The sequence below is a fragment of the Linepithema humile genome, chromosome 2, assembly GCF_040581485.1.
Source record: "Linepithema humile isolate Giens D197 chromosome 2, Lhum_UNIL_v1.0, whole genome shotgun sequence".
In the NCBI taxonomy this organism is placed as follows: domain Eukaryota; kingdom Metazoa; phylum Arthropoda; class Insecta; order Hymenoptera; family Formicidae; genus Linepithema; species Linepithema humile.
The window spans coordinates 35572381-35591217 of NC_090129.1; the positions used below are offsets into that span (position 1 = coordinate 35572381).

Here is an 18837-nt window from a genome sequence, read left to right on the forward strand (position 1 = left end):
CCAAACTCCGTTACGAAGCGTCACAGTCATGCGTTTTTTTTTAATTCCACCAAATTTCGTTATGAACCACTACTGTCGACCGCTTTCTCTTTAGTTCCAACAAATTACGTTACGAGCCGGCACAATCACATAAACATTTTAGCGTAGCGACAATGGCTTCTACAAATGATTTTGGTCCGGATTCCGGTGGTAGAGTAAAGGTAATGTGACACACAAAATATCGATAATCAACAAATTTCAAGCAGTATTTTGTAAAGCTTATTATAAATAAAATCTCACAAGTTTGTTATTGATTATCTGCTACTATATTGGAATATTTAACCTATAATTTTGCCATCACAAGGTTTAAATAACAATAAATTTTTAGTTTATGTAAATAATGATGTTTTATATTATTTGTTCATAGGGAGTGACTATTGTCAAACCTATAATTTATGGTAATATATCGCGTTATTTCGGCAAGAAGAGGGAAGAGGATGGGCATACGCATCAATGGACTGTGTACGTCAAACCATATCATAATGAGGATATGTCCACTTATGTGAAAAAGGTGCATTTCAAATTGCATGAGAGTTACAACAATCCTAATCGAATTGTGACAAAGCCACCATATGAATTGACAGAAACTGGTTGGGGAGAGTTTGAGATAGTTATTAAAATTTACTTTCATGATCCGAACGAGCGTCCTGTAAGTCAATAATTTGTCATACATAAAAAAATACTTTATAAATTTATTATTCTATAGACTGCACAAACTGCTTTTAGGTAACAGTATATCATGTATTAAAATTATTCCAATCGACTCCTGAGATACAATTGGGCAAGAAAAGTCTAGTATCTGAATTTTATGAGGAAATAGTTTTTCAAGATCCAACAGCATTAATGCAACATTTATTAAGTTCCAGTAGACCTATAACACTTGGTGTGTGGCGACATAATACTGATTGTAAGTAATAATTATAATAGTATAATTATAATACATCACTTCAAGTAACTTGAGAATTTAATTAATTGATTATTAATTTTGTATCATTTATTAATATTATTTATTTATTCTTACAGTTGAAGCAAAGAAAGAATCCACAAAGAACGCTATCATGGAGGCGCGCAACAAAATAAGACTTGAAGTAATAGATCTCAAAGAAAAGTTGACTCTAGCTAAAGAAACTATTGCAAAGTTCAAAGAAGAAATTGCAAAGATTTCTAAAGCTGGTGGAAGTTTATCTGTTGCATAGTAATATTACTTCAAGGTAAAAAAATTTATAATAAATTATAGATAGAATTATTGATTGCAATAAATATGCGAGTAAATCGAAAAGTAGTGACATTTAAAAGAGAATTAAAAACTTAAAAAGTCTCTGCTTCTCGATTCTTTAATTTTTGTATACATATGTACATATATGATTATAAGTGTAACTTAAATTGAGCTGTAAATATTTTTATGAACTGAGTTAGAAAATTTAGTATAAAAAGTAGCTGCGTAATAGATAGAATTTCAATTATTTTTCTAAACATAATTCCAATCAATTTTTTATGATTAGTGAATAAATTTTGTTAAATAAAATTTTATATTAATTTGAAAAAATAAACTATCTTTTCATTCTTCAATATCTTTCAACAGTCATTCTCATATTTAAAATGAAGTTCCATTCGAATTAAATTTATTGATTTGTCATAATTTGCTGATAAGCGAGATAAGTAACAACGACAGCTAATCAATCTTTTTTTATGCGGTTATTCCTGAAAACAAAACGGTAATGAGTACTTAAAAATTTACATTATTTTATAAAAATCAAGAATTACTCACAATAAGTGATACTAATTACATTAATTGAAATAAAATGTATATATTGATCATGTCTTACTACGTATATTTATTTTAAAATAATTTTTAAGCAGTTATGTTAGTTAAATTTGTAAAATCAATTTTATTCAAGCAAGTGGAGTGACGTTGCAAATCGTTTGATAAGAAATCACATGCAATCTGAGAGATTCACATGTGTACGATTCTTATGCAATAACATGACAATCTTACTTGAGAATAATGCTAGCAAAGTTGAGATTTTATACGCCTATCGAATAATTATTGATAATGTAAAGATAATTTATTTACAAATAATGATAATAATAATAATTATTAGCTTTTTTTGATAAAATTATTGAATTCTTTAAACTGTCAAGCTAACTATTTACTTTCTGTCATTCCTTTTTATCTATTTTTTAAAAATTTATTTTCAAAATATTTACTGTAAATATATTTTAGTTGTACTTCATATTAAAAAATAAAAAATAAAAATAAAAAAAAGACGCAAGATGCAATCAGTTTCGTAGAAATCTCAAATTACGGTGGTGTCAAAAATCACCGGGGTCCTATCAACATAGGATAATCAGCTATTTCATCTCTTTGGATAGTTATGAGTAAACATAGAAAACGTGATGTAAAGCCCGACGAAGTTAGTAGCCGACGTGAACAGTGTTAATGCAAGACGTGCTACGTCGGTATCGCATCCAATATAAATCCGCGTGTTGCTTGTTCATGATCGGTAGCGTGAAAATCATATCTCTCTTGCATTCTTCTGAGATACGAGCATGGCATCAAACACTGTCACTGCAAAAACGTGAGTTTTGTGTGAAAACTTCTTATTCGTCGCGTTGGATTATAGCACATTCATGTTTCGTCATGTTTATCTTCGATCATCGATTATTCACCGAATCGATTGTTTTTCTTGCTTAACTGACGTCAACGTGTAATTTACGACTTTATGTAACAATCAGCTGACCAATCGCTTCGATGTGACTACGTGAAAGTAACGCAAGATATATCCAGATCGGATTTATCCACGAGTCGCGCGCGCGCTTTTCTTTTGACTAAATTGCGATTGATGTTTCCTGAAAAAACATCGAAAGATCGATAATTTTTCAAATATAAGTTAATTAAAAATACATTTTTTCTTAATTGAAGATAATAAAACTTTATTCTCTAAGAGGTTTTTGTACCTAACCTTCTAGATTTTAACAAACTTATAACCTGAAGACTAATATTTGATGGAAAACACAATATAACAACTTTTCTCAACATTTTTTATTGAAAAAATTGTTTCCAAGTTTATCAAGGAATTCAATGATAAGTGATATGATAAGTTTGAGACTTATCTTATGACTTCTAGGCACACAACGAATACACGATGAATCACACTAAAAGAATTCATAGAGTTCAGTTTGTAATATTAGTAATCAGAAATCACCTTACTAGACAAATGAATGAAAAATAACTAATAACGATTTAGTCTGTGCGAATTACAAATTCTCTTACAGATTCTCATTAAAAATTAATAATTTATTAAGATTTATTAAGAGAATTAAATATTTATTAAGATTGAACATTAAAATTAAACTTTATATATAATTTGAATTTAAATATACCTATAATAATATTGTTTTTTTTTTTTTTTTTTTTTTTTTTATGATGTCTAAAAATAGATATTAAAAGTAAAAATGTTAGATTGAGAAAAGATATTTAAAGTATTGGATTAATTAAAAAATGTGTTCGTTTTATCATGTAAACCTTATATTAATAAACAAGGAAAACGAATAAAATATTACTTTAAAATATTACTTAAGAAATTTTAAAGAACTTGATACAAAGATTACGATAATTATTTATTAAGTGGGAAGAAAATATGAAATAATAATAATAAGAGAAAATAAAAAATTTTACTTTTATATTTGTAAGGAAGGAAAACAAAAAAGAAGAAGGGAAGAGACTTTTTTAATATTCATAGATGAAAATAATTTAATTGTACCTAAAGTTATCGCACTGGATTTTCATTATCAAACTCCTGCTTATTGTGAACGTTTATTTATCAGACCAGGCGTGGAATTTGCAATCGGCGGTCTGGCAGCGGTAGGCGCCGGCTTCTTCACGAATCCTGTGGATGTGGTGAAGGTACGATTGCAACTGCAAGGTGAACTGGAGGCGCGAGGCTCCTACACGAGAATATATAAAAACACCTTGCATGCCACATATCTCATAGCCAAGCATGAGGGCGTGCTGGCCCTGCAGGCCGGACTCGTGCCCGCACTCACCTTCCAGCTGGTGCTCAACGGTGTACGTTTAGGCGCGTTCAAGACTGCTCAAAAGTACGAGCTGATTGTCAACAAGCAGGGCAACACAGATATCCTGCGGACAGTGCTTGTGTCTGGCCTGGCCGGTTGTGCCGGCGCTGTGCTCGGCAGTCCCTTCTACTTGGTAATCCTACACTCCGCTACAACTATAATACTTTTTAATTAACATTTTCATACAAAATTTAACACTTTGTTGTCATATAATGTTACATATTTAATTTTAATTATATTTTTCTAATAAAATCTAAAAAATTGAGAGTTAAAAAGACAGCACTGCACTCAGAAAAGTATTGATAAATAAATACAAATATCTTGAGTCAAAAATTGATTTAATAAAGATATAAACATTTTGCCTAGGTACTTGATGTATGTAACATACTAATACAAAAGTGTCAATGCTGCACTTGGTATGTGAATGTTATGACGTATGAATTATTTTAGGTCAAGACACAATTACAAGCGCAATCTGCGAAATCCATCGCTGTCGGCCACCAACACAGTCACTCGGGATCATGGGACGCCTACAAAACATTGTGGAAGCAGGGTGGCGTCGCGGGCCTGTTTCGAGGATGGAATGCCAACCTACCGCGCCTGTTTGTCGGTTCAGCGACGCAGCTGACCACCTTCGGATTAGTATTGGACTGGTTACGCTCGCTAAATGTAAGTAGCATCCTCACGTTTGGTCTTTGACCTTACATTTTTCGTGTAACACCGAGGTCTCAAGCATTCTTTGCTCTTTTAACGAGGCACCGACAAAAATCGCTTATGTCATTGACATCGCGAATAAAAATACAAAAAATCTGAGAATTTAAATTTTATGATCTTAAAAAGTATATAATTGGGAATGTGGTAGACCTCAGCGTGAGATTCGAAAGTAGTACGCATTGACACTGTGACGGAGCGTTCTTCGTTTCTTTCAGATATTTCCAGACCGGCCGATATTGTTGACCTTTCTGGCTTCTGCGATCGGAGGCAGTTGCGTGGCCATTACCATGCAACCTTTCGACGTCCTAGCGACGCGGTTGTACAATCAAAGTGAGTATACTATGCTACTCAAAGTGCTGGATTAAACGCGTGATTACGGAAGGCCACGATTATGTCGATAGCAAACGTCAATGAATGACGTTTGCTATCGACGCACAATTTCAAGTACAAACGTGATATCAAATTACGGAAGAACGTGCTTGATCTTCTTGAATAGTAAAAGATAACCTTTTCGCATCGCATCCACGATTCAAGACGCATTCGCCAGCAGGTGATAACAAGAATATTATATTAGCCTGGTATGCGCGACTATAAATACGGTGCAGTGGCATGCGTGGCTATAAATACAGAGTTTCTATCGCAAAATCCACAGGCGTGTCTCGCAACTCTATCGCTCTTTGAAATTTCAAATGTTAGTTTGCAGCAAATGTTCAACGTAGCCGCCAATGTGGTCCTAGTCTGATTATTATGCTTCGAATTAAGAACTCGTAAAATGATTAGAGAAAATGCTTAAAAATTGTATTCCACGTAACTAGTTTATCTTAATAGTAGCGTCGTAAGTTTTGTCGCACATTTGGTGCGTTCTGATCATTATTCTCGACAATTATCTACTTATTTTAAATTTGTTACGCGAATGCAGAGACGGATGCGGCCGGGAAAGGCGCTCTATACAAAGGACTCGGAGACGCGTTCATCAAGATTCTGCGTACCGAGGGCTTGACCGGCTTATATAAAGGAACGTTCCCGACGTGGCTGAGGATAGCACCGCATACCGTTCTGTGCTTAGTGTTCTACGAGAAACTGGAGCAACTGTATAACAAGTTTAGAACGCGACAATAGTTAGACAATAGTTTTTTAAATTTATATAATATTGAAATTATGTATTTTCTCTAGGTAAAGCACGTAGATCTGATAAATTTTGAACTTTATCAAGTTTATCTACGTTGAATATTAGTATCAAGTATCGCAGATCTATTGAGGATAAATTGATGTTACGTATCGGCAGTGATCGCTTGATACGAATGCGATAAAAATTTTAGAAATATGGACGTTAAAATGTATAAATATAAAAATTGCAATCTAATCACTCTTACGATATCGTTCTACGCCTAACATTATTTTCAATATTAGAATAGATTGTACTTATAATTACGTATATAAAATCCGCTGGTGTGGAGTACCACTTCTCTCTCACTGCAATAAATTAATCTCGCGTCAATTTACAAATTAACGCTTGTGTGATCGGGTCAATTAGCATACTTATGAGCAATACGCGAATCGTCATTCGCGCGTCGCGATATCGATAATTTATAGATTTCGTTCAAAAATTGTATAAAAAGTACTTAATCGAGTTATGTGCAAGTGACGGATCTATGTGGGTATTGCGTTCGGTCTTGATTTGAAACCTTTAGTCATGGATGCTGCTATGTCTGTCGTGCTTCTACCTCGCGTTTCGGGCAAGTAGACTCTGCAATAAGTAATAATAATACATTCATTACGAGTAGAATGTCGCACATTGAAATAAAACGCTAAGAAGAGATGTAAGTACATACTGATTGATTTGAACTAGGATTAGTGTGCACGTGGCAAAGACGAGGAAGACATATGGGCCGATCACAGCTTGTAGCGAGGGAAACATCATTCCGACGAGGAAGTTTCCTCCCCAATTGAACATGCTGCCTAAGGACATCGCGGCAGGCCTGGGACCGACGTCGAATAATTCAGAGCCGATAAAAAATGGTATCGGACCCAGACCGATGCCATAAAATACAACGTACGCCAACACCGCGACGGTGCAAAGCCACGGCATAAACGAGAGTGCATCCTGTGAAGAGATACGTTAATCAGTTTTTTACGGAGACTTGCACAATAATGAAATACACTTCAAATTCCACATGTTTTCAAAACAAGTTATTATACCTATATTGTCAAAATTCTCACATAAAATTGTAATATTTAATTGCATTTAATTACAATATCACTAAAATTGGCTCGTATACTTACGATTAATGCAATGGAGATGCATAGAGCGACGAGGCACCCTATACACAAGTAACAACTCAGAAACAGTACTTTCCTTCTGCTGAATAATAACATTACTGGTACGGAGACAATTGCCATCACAATATTGGCAACGCCGGTGCCTAGAGTCGCGTATTGAGCGCCGGTAATTCCGAGGCCAGCCCCGAGGAAAATTGTGTTAGAGTAATAAAAGACTGCATTAATGCCACTGATTTGCTGACCGAATTGCATGAGGCACACTAAGAACAGCGGCAATCTCACAGTCGGTTCATTCAGCACGCGCGTAATGTTCCACGTTGAACTTGTTGATTTCATCGCCAGTTCTTCTTGCAAACTAGTGATCTCGTTTTGTTGATGCAATATGTTCATATTTCGTAGACGACTAAGTTCTGTAAAGAAAGTCACAATTTGAAATATAAAAATTAATATCGGTCAAAACGCAGATGGGTTAAAAGCAAAATTTTCGGCGTTGTTGAAGTCTTGTTGAACTCGATAAAATATTTACGTACCTTTCAGAGCCTTTCCCTGTTCTCCCTTGATTATATATAAATACTTGGGACTTTCTGGCAAAACAATGGTTAACAATAATGCAGCGACACATAGCGGGGAGTAGGCTGCTAGCATGATGTGCCAGGATTCTGGAGTGCCCAGGACGGTTTCAAGCCCAGCGATTTGACCTACCAGCACACCGCACGTAATGCCCAATTGACACAAGACCCCGACGGCGCCTCGTAATTTCAAAGGCGCTATTTCCGTCATGTACATCGGGAGCAGACTAGTGGCTAAACCGCCAGAAAGTCCTACGAATATTTTAAAACATTAATTTATCTCGCAAATTAAAAGTCAAGTGAAAGCGAAGTGAAGCCTCCTATACTTTATTCCTTCTATTGTGCTTCCATGTATATAATATTGTGTTCTTTCGTTAGACATCGATCTAAAAAGACTAGACTTAAATTTTTAGACTCTTCGACTTACCGACGATTATTCGACCGAGCAGGAATAATTCGATCGAGTTTGCAGTTCGTACGAGCAGGAACAGGATAGCTCCTACAATTCCGCAAATATTTCCGACACATAGCGCGCCTTTCCGTCCGAATCTGTCGCTTAGCCAGCTAGCGACCAACGATCCGGACACACCTCCGATAAGAAAGATCGACACTATAGTGGACCAGAGTATCTGAAGCTCGTGATTGGACAACTGTACGCTGTGTCTTTCCCTGACACTATCATTGCAGAAAGACTGCATAAGCTACAAGTTGAATATATACCATGATACAAATGGTTTCGGAATATAAATATGCTCGATGAAGAATCGCAAATTAATCGACTACGAACATGAGCAGGATTGTTCATAACGCCTATGTTATATCCTGCTGGTAATGCTGATCCCAGGCAGCATGTGGCACCACCCAGTACCAGCAACGGGGTCCATCCACCAGAGTCGACATTGTGTGCATCGTTATGCTCCTATAAAAGAAATCGTGCGGATTAGCAAAGTGTTATATCGCAAACAGCTATCTATTTAATCCTTTTTAAGTGAAAGGTGAATGATTTATTACGCATAATAAATATTTATTCTGCGTAACAACTCTTAGAATTTTTACAAACAACTTGCGTAAATTAAAGCTATAATTTTTTGTGAGTCGCTGTTTTCTTTTTTTCTTCTTTTTTTTTACTTTTTTAGTTTTGGCAGTACAGTCACATGACAGAATATTCAACCAAATACAATTTATATCAACATCATTGCAATTTATACTAATAAAATCTGTAAGTAAATGTTACTTGCAGCATTCATTGGCACAATTCTTACTATGGTGATGTATGAAAATGAGTTCTGATGGTTTCATATCATGATTCGATCAATGGAATCCTCAGATATCCATTCGCTTCGCATAAAAATTGTTTAACCACACTTTGATACACTGATTGCATTAATCTTTAACTCTACGTTGCAGCTTATTCTTCGCTGATATTCTCGCAAAATTGGTGAGCATAAAAAAAGGAAAAAAATGCAGAGCAAACGTAAAAATTTTTCGTAACTTCTCAGTGTTAAAGACGTCTGATATCTTTAAGTAGTGTGAACTTCACCAATCTCTTAAAACAAATTATGATATGTAAAATCAGAAGACCATACCGCTCACATAAGTAAGCATCGTAAGCAATATGAAGTGTGTTGAACCCTCGTAGACCAATCAGTGATAACATGGAAAAGCCAGGGCGGAATGTGATGGAACAAAACTCAACAAAACCACACACCGTGGGCATACCTGTAAACTGTTCAGATAGCCAACCATGCATTATTATGAATTTGTCACAGAGTTCAAGTATACTCTCGCATCCATAAAACGCAAATTCACACACACACACACACTGGCACACTCTTTTTCAAGTATTAACTTGCCGACTGCAATATCTGCAATGTCATAATATGTACTCTGATTCTAATGGTAATTCTACAAATATACACATATATTTTTTTCTGTTACAAGATTTATAAAAAAGCATGCATTAATAATCACAAATGTTACATTAGCAAAGCAATTACTATAAGCAACATTTTAATATTTTAATCTCAGCATTTTCTTCAATTACTACAAGTTTCTACAAATACTTTGTATTTATTACGTGTAGTACTTGATTTTATCATATCTTATAATTCTGTTATTATAAGGAGATATAGTTAGCATATCTCAATCATTAAATAAACTTCTTATATAGATGTGACTCATATATATATATTGCTCTAATAAATTTAAAAAAGTTTCAATAGATGAAAGCAATGAACCAATTTTAAACTAGCCAACAAAAATAAATGCCACCAAGATTATAATATTAAATAAAAAATTAATTAAATTTCTACAGAAAGAACCAGCAAAAATCATATTGCCCTCTTTTGTTTAGCGGATGATTAGAAGATAAATAAACCAGTTTAAAGAAGATGAAAATGAAATAATGTGACAATTGAGATATGCGCTGTTTTGAATTAGAATCAAGATTCAATGAAATGATGCCAATATAATCATATCTCTCAAATAGATGTACTATGACATACTCTTTTGCTGATTTAATAATACTGCTGCCTGGAATAACTGTCCAGTAATTCCATTTCATTACAGATCACACACTGTATGATCACAAAGAAAAGTCACACACATAGATTGCTTCATGTAAAATACTTTGCAGAATATATGTGTACTTTTTTTTCACTCACAAGTGTTATTCTTAATAGATGCTTATTGCATACACAATATTGCATGTATTTATTTATTCTGATAACACAATACTTGTTGCAAAGTTAAATTTGTAACACTCACAGTTAATATAAGCAGTGGCATAACTATTACATGAGTTATCGTTTCAAGAACAGTAATAACAAAAATAAAGAATCTATCTTTGGATAAATATAAAAAAAATAACTTGCTACGCCACTGCACGAGCAAGTCAAACGCTCGTACATGCTTTAATAAAAAAAAAAAAAAAAAAAAAAATAGTATCGACTCATTAAACTAGCAAGGCTTACCGACTTTCGCGATTCACTGGTTAACGATTTCACCTTTGGCACATCGATCATGCACAGAGCAGAAACGTCGGTATCTATAAACAAGAAATGGAAATCTTCCTTAGTCTTTTTTAAGTTAAAAGTACGAAGGTACTCCAAGATCGCGTGTTAAATGTATCAGTTATGTATCAAATTGTGTAATAACGACCTTCTGCGTTTAACGTAGCAATACACTTTCGATGATCTTGTTGCAATCTTTTCGTCGTTTTCGCAAAAACCGACGAAAAGATTAGGAAAGACGTGATACGCATTCAGTAGAGCCGATGATTCAGCCCTGCGGTACGTTCCTTGAATCTTCTTTTTTTTTTCTTTAAAATCCGGATAGACAATTATTTAACTATTCGAACGTGCAAGCTGTAACACAAGCTAAGGACCAGTCTTTTACCTATTGTCATGTTGGACGATCATGTATCACAGACCGGCGATAACAGCAATGATTAGAAATGTCAGGAAGCGTCTCCGCCACAGTATATGTGAGGTTAGGTACTTGTTTCGATATATCGATTTGAGATATCTCACTCTTGAATATATATTCATTTCCATACGCGCCGTATTTTAATTACATTAAAATCGCGGCCAGGAATTTTTAATCGCATATTTTAATTGTTAAAAATGCATGATACGTATGAATTTTTGTCGCCAGTATGACGGAATGTATTATTTATCGTTAGCGTTTATTACTAATACATCATGAATTAAAGTACTTACTAATAAGTACTAGATAATGAATACAGATACCAACGATCCCTACGTTTACTCAAGGATCAAAGCGCTATGGGCACACGGTGTATTTCTCAATAAATATAAATATTAAAAATTATACAGAGAGAAATATCAATATTCTATCTGGTAAATAGCTATTTATTATTTAAATATGTACATAACGTACATAATGATAAACGTAAATTAAAATTAATAAATAAAACAAAAATGCTTGGAATGCATATCGAATCTATTTGCTTTGGTAGCACTTTCTGTATCTTTTTACCTCTTTTTTTCTTTGTTTTTCTTTCTCCTTCACAAATTCCAAATACATATCAGTTTCAAAAACAGTGTTTTTTTTTCAATCGATTCAAAAGAATTTATTTCTTTCAAATTAAGAATAAGTAGATGAGACTTATTCTTCTTTGGGCACACCCTGTATGCAACACACGTCAACTTTCCTACACGGATATTCAAATGTTTCATTAGCATATGAATGGATGTGACTTGCGAGTTAATGAAATTCTTGTGATAAGTTAACGCCTATTTTCAATGAGATGTTAGTTTTTTATGCCATAAGTTTGCCATGTCAAAATTCACATTATTGCAATTGCATTTTAATTATATTATTTAAATTTCATTTTCCTCTCTTTCTTTGAAATCTAGACGTGCATCTGTCTCACTGCACAAAGACGGAAACTTGCAAGTTTATTAGTTTGCTTAAAAATACTTTTAACAAACACTTGTCTATTTTTCTCTCTATTTAATTAGCTGTCTGTTTTGTCTCTTATCTCTTTCTTCCTCCGTCTGAACACTTTTTGCAACTATCAGAATGTGAAATGTGACGACGCGCACAACGGCGGATGAACGAATGGACGTGAAAGCAAACGGGATTTAATGACTAATCATTAAATGGAGTTTGCCCTCTGCATTGCATGCGCAACCTTGTCCGCTCTCGCAGGCTTCGCCGTCGTAAAAATACCAAGCAGGTAGAGGCAGTACGTTCACGCGACGGTTTACGAGCTCGGTTTCCCGTGTTAAAAACTCACGGAATAGAAATAGCGCTCGTGGTGGAATAGAAATGTGAGCCGCGCAGTTGCAACGCGCGTGGTCTACGAATTCGTGCGACTTGTGTTGCATATCGCGTGAATTAATATAGTCGTAATTGATATCAGCGCGAGCTACAAGTACTCGAGGACTATTTAAAATCTCTTTGTGTGAAAAAATAACGTGTTGCATGCAAAACAGTAACGAAGCTTGCCGCAAATTTCAACGATGAAGTATATTGTTTCTTCTTAACAAAATCCGAAAGCGGAATTTTAACAAAATCTATAAAAGAATTGTTCGTTAGCGTTAATTTTTATACGTGATTTAATTGTTAGTGTCTTCTGACTACCATTTTATCTGTATTATCGCTTCGTCATCACAAGTCAATAGACATGCTTGTTTATCCGCAATCGTGCCAAGTAGAATTTAGAAACCGACGCGAGATTTGGTTTCAATTCCTATAAGAATCTTGTAATGTTAACGTAATATAAAAGTCATTTATATTATTTTCACTATTTTCTAATCTATTCTCATTGATTTATATTTTCAAAATAGATAAAATAGATTGAAAATAGATTGGAAAGAATTTCAACTCCAAATCGTTGAGCACCCAACAAAATTTTCAACATCAGAGTCGATTTGAAAATCGTTACAGAGGAAAAGAAGTTCTCAGAACTGCAATTTTCTATTCTATTCGATGTCGTATTTCTGCGTAACTGTTCAGATCGTACCTTGCTTCGCATCCATCGTGACTTTCGATTATAGCACTCAACGAAATTCTTAGGTACGCAACACTGGCGTCGAAGACGACCGCGATTTGACTGGCGCTACGTAGCTCCTTCTGCGTCTTTCGACACTGCCGCTGTTGTTGCCGCGGCCGTTTATTGGTTGATGATAGCGACGCACTACTCATACCGGTCTCGTTTGATTTGGATTAACTGTGAGAGTAGCAGCACGTGTGAGTTTCTTCGCATTTAGATCTAAGCTAGAAATAGGCACGCGTGTTAAAGGGAAATCGATCCAAGAAATAAATACTTGAGTCAATGTGACAATTAGATTCATACGTCGATTGATTTCAATCGAAACCGCCAAATATTCCATTAATCGCACACTCGAGTTAATTTGAGACTAATGTTCTTTTCTTAACGAGTATCGAGATATCAAATAGCTTGGATATGTGGCTTTTATCAAAACTTTTGTCAATTTTAAGATTTGACACAAACTATTGAAGAATTATGAAAATCGAAACAAAGGTACCAAATTCTATTCTAATTCTAGGATCTGTCTCACTCTGCGAGAGAAATTGTCAATTTCTTTCCAAGGAAAAATCCACATCGGCCATGTAGAGTGTGAAATGAAAGGAATATCCGGAAGGGCGGAGTACTGAATTTATCAAATTAATGATAAAGGAAAAAATTAATTATATAAATGAGGATCGCGCATGCAAATCCCATGTTTCAAGGATAACATCATAATAAATAGAAAACGCAAGGATGAAGTAAACAACTTGGACCTTGTAGCGCGCAAATCACGTGCAATAATAAAAATCATACGATATTTAATACAATTCACGTGTTGCAACGCAAATATGTGTACGCGCTTTTTACACGTTATCGTTGAACTCCATTTTCATAGTTAGTTAGTTGGACGTATAATTTCCGTTACAAGTTTATTATCTGTCCGCTGAAGGACAAAAGATTAAATTAACGCGATAAAACTCGCGATAGAACCAACCAATATTTTCCGTAAATTTTGTCTGACTAGCGATGCAAGTTAGGACTATGATGTTAAAAGCGGCTTTCATGTTGCGCTCGAGATAATTAATGCAACAATCAATCTACTGTAGATTTGCCAGATATTCATGAATAACGTTCGCCGAAGAAGGACGTTGGTTGTGTGGAAACGCGTTAACATAATAACAAGCAATTACGCTCAGTTTATAATTTGCTTTGATACCATTCAATAACTGTGTGATGTCTAGAAGCATCTTCGTAATAAGCGTTCAATTCATTCAAGGTTGAGTAGTTCTTAGGCACGATTTTATTCAACGTCGCTGTTCTTAACGTCTCGTCTTTCAAAATCTCGCAATCTTATAAATCGGCTTACACAGCTGTTTTATTTCATTTCTTTTTGTTACATTATTTTTTCCTCAATTCAGCGAGCGTTATTTACACATTTGCAACCAAGCGTCAATTCGTTCGGTGCAGTCATACTTATACTCGACGCACTCGAGTAAACAATATAATTATCATAATGCACGATTAACGCGTTTGCAAACAGCGATGAAATTGTCGCGTAGAAATTGTTGCTTCTTTCTAGTCATTCTGTTACTAGATCTTGGAATTTTGAGAGGGATCGACCTATCGATCCCAAGTACAAAACACTTGCGCTAAAACGAAGGTTTTAATCTTCGCAGGTGACGTGAGAAAATGTATGCCGGTGGAAGACGAGCGCCGTTTTCGATGCATACGAGCATTCTACTTCTGTACAATTTTTCCCTCTTGGTTTCATTTCCTTTCATTTTCTCTACAAAGCTCTAGTTCACGTCATCCGGAAGAGTGTTGCAATATGCATTATTGAGCACTCGCACGCTTCACAATGCATAAAAAATAATACGCAATGTTTTATCTATTGCGAGAAAGTTTACACGCCGATGAAAAACATCACGCGAGAATCTTACATAATCGCCCGAAAATTTCCACTCGTTTTCCGTTCGGACGAGTCAATCACCTTGTCTATTTAATGATAAAACGGCATCAAGTTTGACATCAGCGTGTGAGGAGTTGGAATGTCGGAATCTTCATATCTGAAGGAGCGCCAAGGTGACGCTCGCAATGTTCTCCATCACATCGGCATTCATGCGCCACTTGAAGAAAGCGTCTGCCGCGTTTGACGATATTTTTATTCGAGTATTGAGCAACCCTTGTGTGACTTAGCAATATATTCAATTAACCCTTCATTCGGCAGAAAATTCCGAGAAACGACTGCAATTGCAGATATAAATGTAAGAGCCTCTCTGTACGTCAATTTTTTTCAAACTGAAGAAAAAAAAGAGAAATCGACTGTTAAGATCACAATGCGCGCCTATTTGTTGACGGCGAGCACTGAACGGAATTCGACCGTGATAGTAATACACGTGGAACAGATAAGCAAATCAAGCGACTTTACCAAATAAAGGGTCAAGCTCGCGGGTGACCGCGATAATACACGTCCTTTGCGATACGCGGCTCAAGTGCAGTCTGTCGCATGGCTGTGTCCGTGAATTCTTCCGAGTCCGCGATTCAGGGCCATCAACAATGGAGATCTTCCACAACCGCACAAATCGTTGAAATCGTCCAGATCGATGGACCAGATCATTCCGCCGCCGAGGTTCAGCTCGCTTATCAGATCCGTCTGAGGAAAAATGTAATTATTACATTACATATATGTTACATTACACAATTGTACAATTTTGAGCTATTACAAAGAATATAGGGAAGGAGAAAAAGAGTTCAGATTACATGGAAACATAAAAAATATTGTATAAAAGTGATTAAAGAAGCTTAAATAAAATTAAGTAAATAAATAAATCTCAGATATTGTTGTATGTTTTCTCGAACACTGCTGGTGCAATTTACCTTTCTTCCGAGCCTGATTTGTGCAACGTTGCACAATACGTTCGCGGGGTCAGAGTGTGAGAGATACATCTAAATGCTAAATGTCACTTAAAAAATGCGCACATGTTATATTGCGTTATACTACAAATCGCGCGTTTCACCAAACGAATAGAACTCTTTCGAATGTTTTCCATATAAGATTGCAAAGCAACAATTGGATTTTTATGTTATAAGTAATTGCAATCGCGCGGCCTACTACTCCCTGTGAATCACGTGTGCGCCAGCCGTTTTTGAAATAAGCGACGCCAATGCGTCGCGTGCATTCGACACGTTTCGCGCGTCACACATACGGGTGAGATTAAACGCGTGTATGCATGTGCAATCTTCGTCGTACATACCTTTCTCGCTACATCAGACACTTCGTCATAGCTGACCCATTGATCGCGCTTCGACGCGTACGGTCCCATGTGTCCCTCCGCATCTTTCGTCACGGCCCAACCATCGTTCTTCACGTTATCGCATATCTGCGCGTAAACGTCAAAGAGAGTTACGTAAACAGCAATATTCGCGAGCAATTTCGTAGTCGCATCGGTCGACGCTTACCTCGTAATAAGCTAAGAAACCGGCCGATCTCGTAAATTTGCCGGGTTTGCCGGGTCCGGAGGCTTTCACGTGGAAGCCTGACGCGTGATTTTGTAACTTCTCCGACAACGTGAAGCTCGACCCGTAAGTGGGTATACCCATGACGATCATGTCGGCCGGAACGCCTCTCTCGATCCAGTATCTGACGGAGAAGTTTGCGTTCAGAATCAGAGCAGAATCACGCGGGTGATGATAGAGCGGCGCGATATGGCCGGTTTCTTGCTCCCAGGCAGTATGATAGTCGTATGTCATCACGCCGATCCAGTCTACGAGTTCTATCAAGGACGGGATGTACTGGCGATTGTAGGCGCGATCGATGACGATCTTATTCGCTGAGACCGCGGTGGTTAGCAAGAGTCCTCTAGGTCTGAACGCTTCGCTGAGAGATCTAAGTAGTCGAATAAAGCTTTCCGAATCGCTGCCGGGACCGCGACTGCAATCGCCCTGCGTAAAATGTGTATTATACAGCAGCAGGTATAAATTGCCATAATTAAGCATTAAATTATATAAAGATTGATTACGTTTCCAATTTAAATGTTAAATTATTTGCCAAATTTTTCTTAAATTAAGATAATACATTTCCTAAGCATTTTTGATATTTTAGGAAAATTGTTATAATTATTGAAACAGAGAAAAAGACTTTAATTTACCTGCCAGCACACCGGAAATTCCCAATCAAACTCCAAACCATCGAATCCGTGTCTTTGAGCGAATTGCGCAATATATTGAGCGAATTTATCTCTTACCGACGGCGGACTGCCAGCCAGTCTACTATACTTATCGTCCTTCGAGTCGTTCCACCCTCCAAGACCGAGTAACACCTTTACGCCATTTCTTTCTCTGATTTCCGCTGCCTTAGCGAGAAAGTTTCTGTAAATATCGGCGGAATCGTCGATGTTGAGCGTGAATCTCTGCGCGTCCAGCGTAGCGAAGGCATAGACGATGTGCGTGCAGAGCTCTCCGTCGATATTATTCGGCAAGAATTTGCCGATGCTCGCTCGCCTCGAACCCCAGTTGGTATAATAACAAACCACCTTCTTTTCGTTCACATTCTCGGCGTTCCTTCGTCTCAGCGTATTGCTGATCTGCGAAAAATGTTATCGTTGTAAACAATTTTATTAAAACAGTCAGCTAATGTGAAAAATCATCCGTCATGGCTCACGTACTTGTCGTTGAGCAGTCTTGCACTTGGTATTCTCTGGCCAGTCGCAACGGTTTTCGTTCCAGTAGAGTCCAGGCGGGCAGGACTGTTCCGAGATCTTGCCAAAGTTGCATAGATAATACTTGGTGCAGTCGTTTTTGTGCGGTATAAACAAGTGTCCATCGCAGTCCGCCGCAGGTAGCGGACTGGCTTCGATCTCGATAGTGTCGTCGGTATCGTCCGAGTTCGACGCGGGTGTTGTCGTCGTTGTTGTTGTTGACGGTGGTATGGTATATGTTGGTTTCCACCAAGTGGTAGGTTCGTACGTCGGGTGTTCGGTGACACTTGTAGACTCAATGTCGGCTTCGGCGACGTCGATTACGGTCGGTTCTGTTTCCATAAATGTGAAAAGAATAACGTTTAAATGTTGTATAAAAAATAAATGTTAGACGTAGAAAGACGTAGAAAAATTAATATTTATATTTCAGCAAAAGTAAAATGTTGGCAATGTTTGATTCTATCTGATATATGTTTTTAAATATAATAATGCAATCAAAATTTCATAGTAATTGTAAGTGAATCAGTTTGAGATTTTCTTTTTCAAACAATGTTAACAAATTTACCTCCCGTGACGGGGCACAGCGGGCCCTTCGGATAGTTTCGCAAAACTCGATTCATCGTCCTCAACAGCGGACTAGGCTCGCAGCCGCATCTGTTCTTGAAATCATCCAGGTCTAAAGCCCAAATCATGCCACCGCCAAGGCCGAGTTTCTTGATCAATTCTGCCTTCAGTTTGATTTGTTGAGCGTCGTCGAAGCTTACCCACTGGTCACCCTTGTACGCATACGGACCGATTCTTCTCTCTCTGTCTTGAATGACCGTCCATCCTTTTTTCAACGTTCTTTCACATATCTGTATTATAGTTGGAACAAAAAAATAAATGTTCAAAAATAGATTTGCTTTCAAAACTAATAATTCAAAGATGCTAAAAGAATTCATATTATCTCATTTATGTAATT

General features: G+C 36.5%; 4 protein-coding genes across 6 annotated transcripts in view; 2 read left to right on the forward strand and 2 right to left on the reverse strand.

The window, feature by feature from the left end:
• Positions 1-4006, forward strand: Gas41 (YEATS domain-containing protein 4 Gas41). Of its 2 annotated transcripts, XM_067350064.1 has the most exons (5): positions 1-200; positions 407-688; positions 766-946; positions 1063-1250; positions 3868-4006. In XM_067350064.1, the coding sequence occupies exons 1-4, from the start codon at positions 153-155 to the stop codon at positions 1233-1235; spliced, it is 684 nt and encodes a 227-aa protein (XP_067206165.1). In that variant the 5' UTR covers positions 1-152; the 3' UTR covers positions 1236-1250; positions 3868-4006. The 2 variants fall into 2 exon arrangements, with proteins under 2 accessions (XP_067206165.1, XP_012234777.1); XM_012379354.2 differs by lacking the exon at positions 3868-4006 and having other exon boundaries at positions 2-200; positions 1063-1608.
• LOC105679383 (solute carrier family 25 member 35) lies at positions 2442-6193 on the forward strand. Its single transcript, XM_012379389.2, has 5 exons — positions 2442-2618; positions 3868-4249; positions 4567-4785; positions 5046-5160; positions 5750-6193. Exons 1-5 carry the CDS (start codon positions 2590-2592, stop codon positions 5947-5949), a joined length of 945 nt encoding a protein of 314 aa, XP_012234812.1. The 5' UTR covers positions 2442-2589; the 3' UTR covers positions 5950-6193.
• LOC105679382 (solute carrier family 2, facilitated glucose transporter member 1-like) lies at positions 4438-10832 on the reverse strand. 2 transcript variants are annotated; one of them, XM_012379387.2, is made up of 7 exons: positions 10652-10832; positions 8467-8598; positions 8107-8380; positions 7641-7931; positions 7114-7520; positions 6663-6934; positions 4438-6577 (listed from the first exon to the last, which is right to left on the reverse strand). In XM_012379387.2, exons 1-7 carry the CDS (start codon positions 10700-10702, stop codon positions 6481-6483), a joined length of 1524 nt encoding a protein of 507 aa, XP_012234810.2. In that variant the 5' UTR covers positions 10703-10832; the 3' UTR covers positions 4438-6480. The 2 variants fall into 2 exon arrangements, with proteins under 2 accessions (XP_012234810.2, XP_067206142.1); XM_067350041.1 differs by lacking the exon at positions 10652-10832 and adding an exon at positions 9266-9403.
• The window catches only part of Cht10 (Chitinase 10), a 22512-nt gene continuing 13740 nt past the window's right edge, over positions 10066-18837 (reverse strand). Inside the window, exons 18-24 of the mRNA XM_067349976.1 lie at positions 18442-18730; positions 17844-18208; positions 17328-17762; positions 16639-17121; positions 16434-16559; positions 13171-15832; positions 10066-10725 (exon numbers count right to left, since the gene is read on the reverse strand). Coding sequence (XP_067206077.1) covers positions 15668-15832; positions 16434-16559; positions 16639-17121; positions 17328-17762; positions 17844-18208; positions 18442-18730 — 1863 coding nt within the window. The 3' untranslated portion in view covers positions 10066-10725; positions 13171-15667. The remainder of the gene's footprint in view (positions 10726-13170; positions 15833-16433; positions 16560-16638; positions 17122-17327; positions 17763-17843; positions 18209-18441; positions 18731-18837) is intronic.

Excerpts from the sequence above, each read along its gene's own strand:
- Gas41 (XM_067350064.1), top strand. The coding sequence starts at position 153 with ATGGCTTCTACAAATGATTTTGGTCCGGATTCCGGTGGTAGAGTAAAG. Across the intron at positions 201-406 it reads ATTCCGGTGGTAGAGTAAAG|GGAGTGACTATTGTCAAACC; the intron begins GTAATGTGACAC and ends ATTTGTTCATAG. Across the intron at positions 947-1,062 it reads GTGGCGACATAATACTGATT|TTGAAGCAAAGAAAGAATCC; the intron begins GTAAGTAATAAT and ends TTATTCTTACAG.
- LOC105679383 (XM_012379389.2), top strand. The coding sequence starts at position 2,590 with ATGGCATCAAACACTGTCACTGCAAAAAC. Across the intron at positions 4,250-4,566 it reads TCGGCAGTCCCTTCTACTTG|GTCAAGACACAATTACAAGC; the intron begins GTAATCCTACAC and ends GAATTATTTTAG. Across the intron at positions 4,786-5,045 it reads ACTGGTTACGCTCGCTAAAT|ATATTTCCAGACCGGCCGAT; the intron begins GTAAGTAGCATC and ends CGTTTCTTTCAG.
- LOC105679382 (XM_012379387.2), bottom strand. The coding sequence starts at position 10,702 with ATGATCGATGTGCCAAAGGTGAAATCGTTAACCAGTGAATCGCGAAAG. Across the intron at positions 8,599-10,651 it reads CCAGTGAATCGCGAAAGTCG|GAGCATAACGATGCACACAA; the intron begins GTAAGCCTTGCT and ends TTTCTTTTATAG. Across the intron at positions 7,932-8,106 it reads GCTCGGTCGAATAATCGTCG|GACTTTCTGGCGGTTTAGCC; the intron begins GTAAGTCGAAGA and ends AAATATTCGTAG.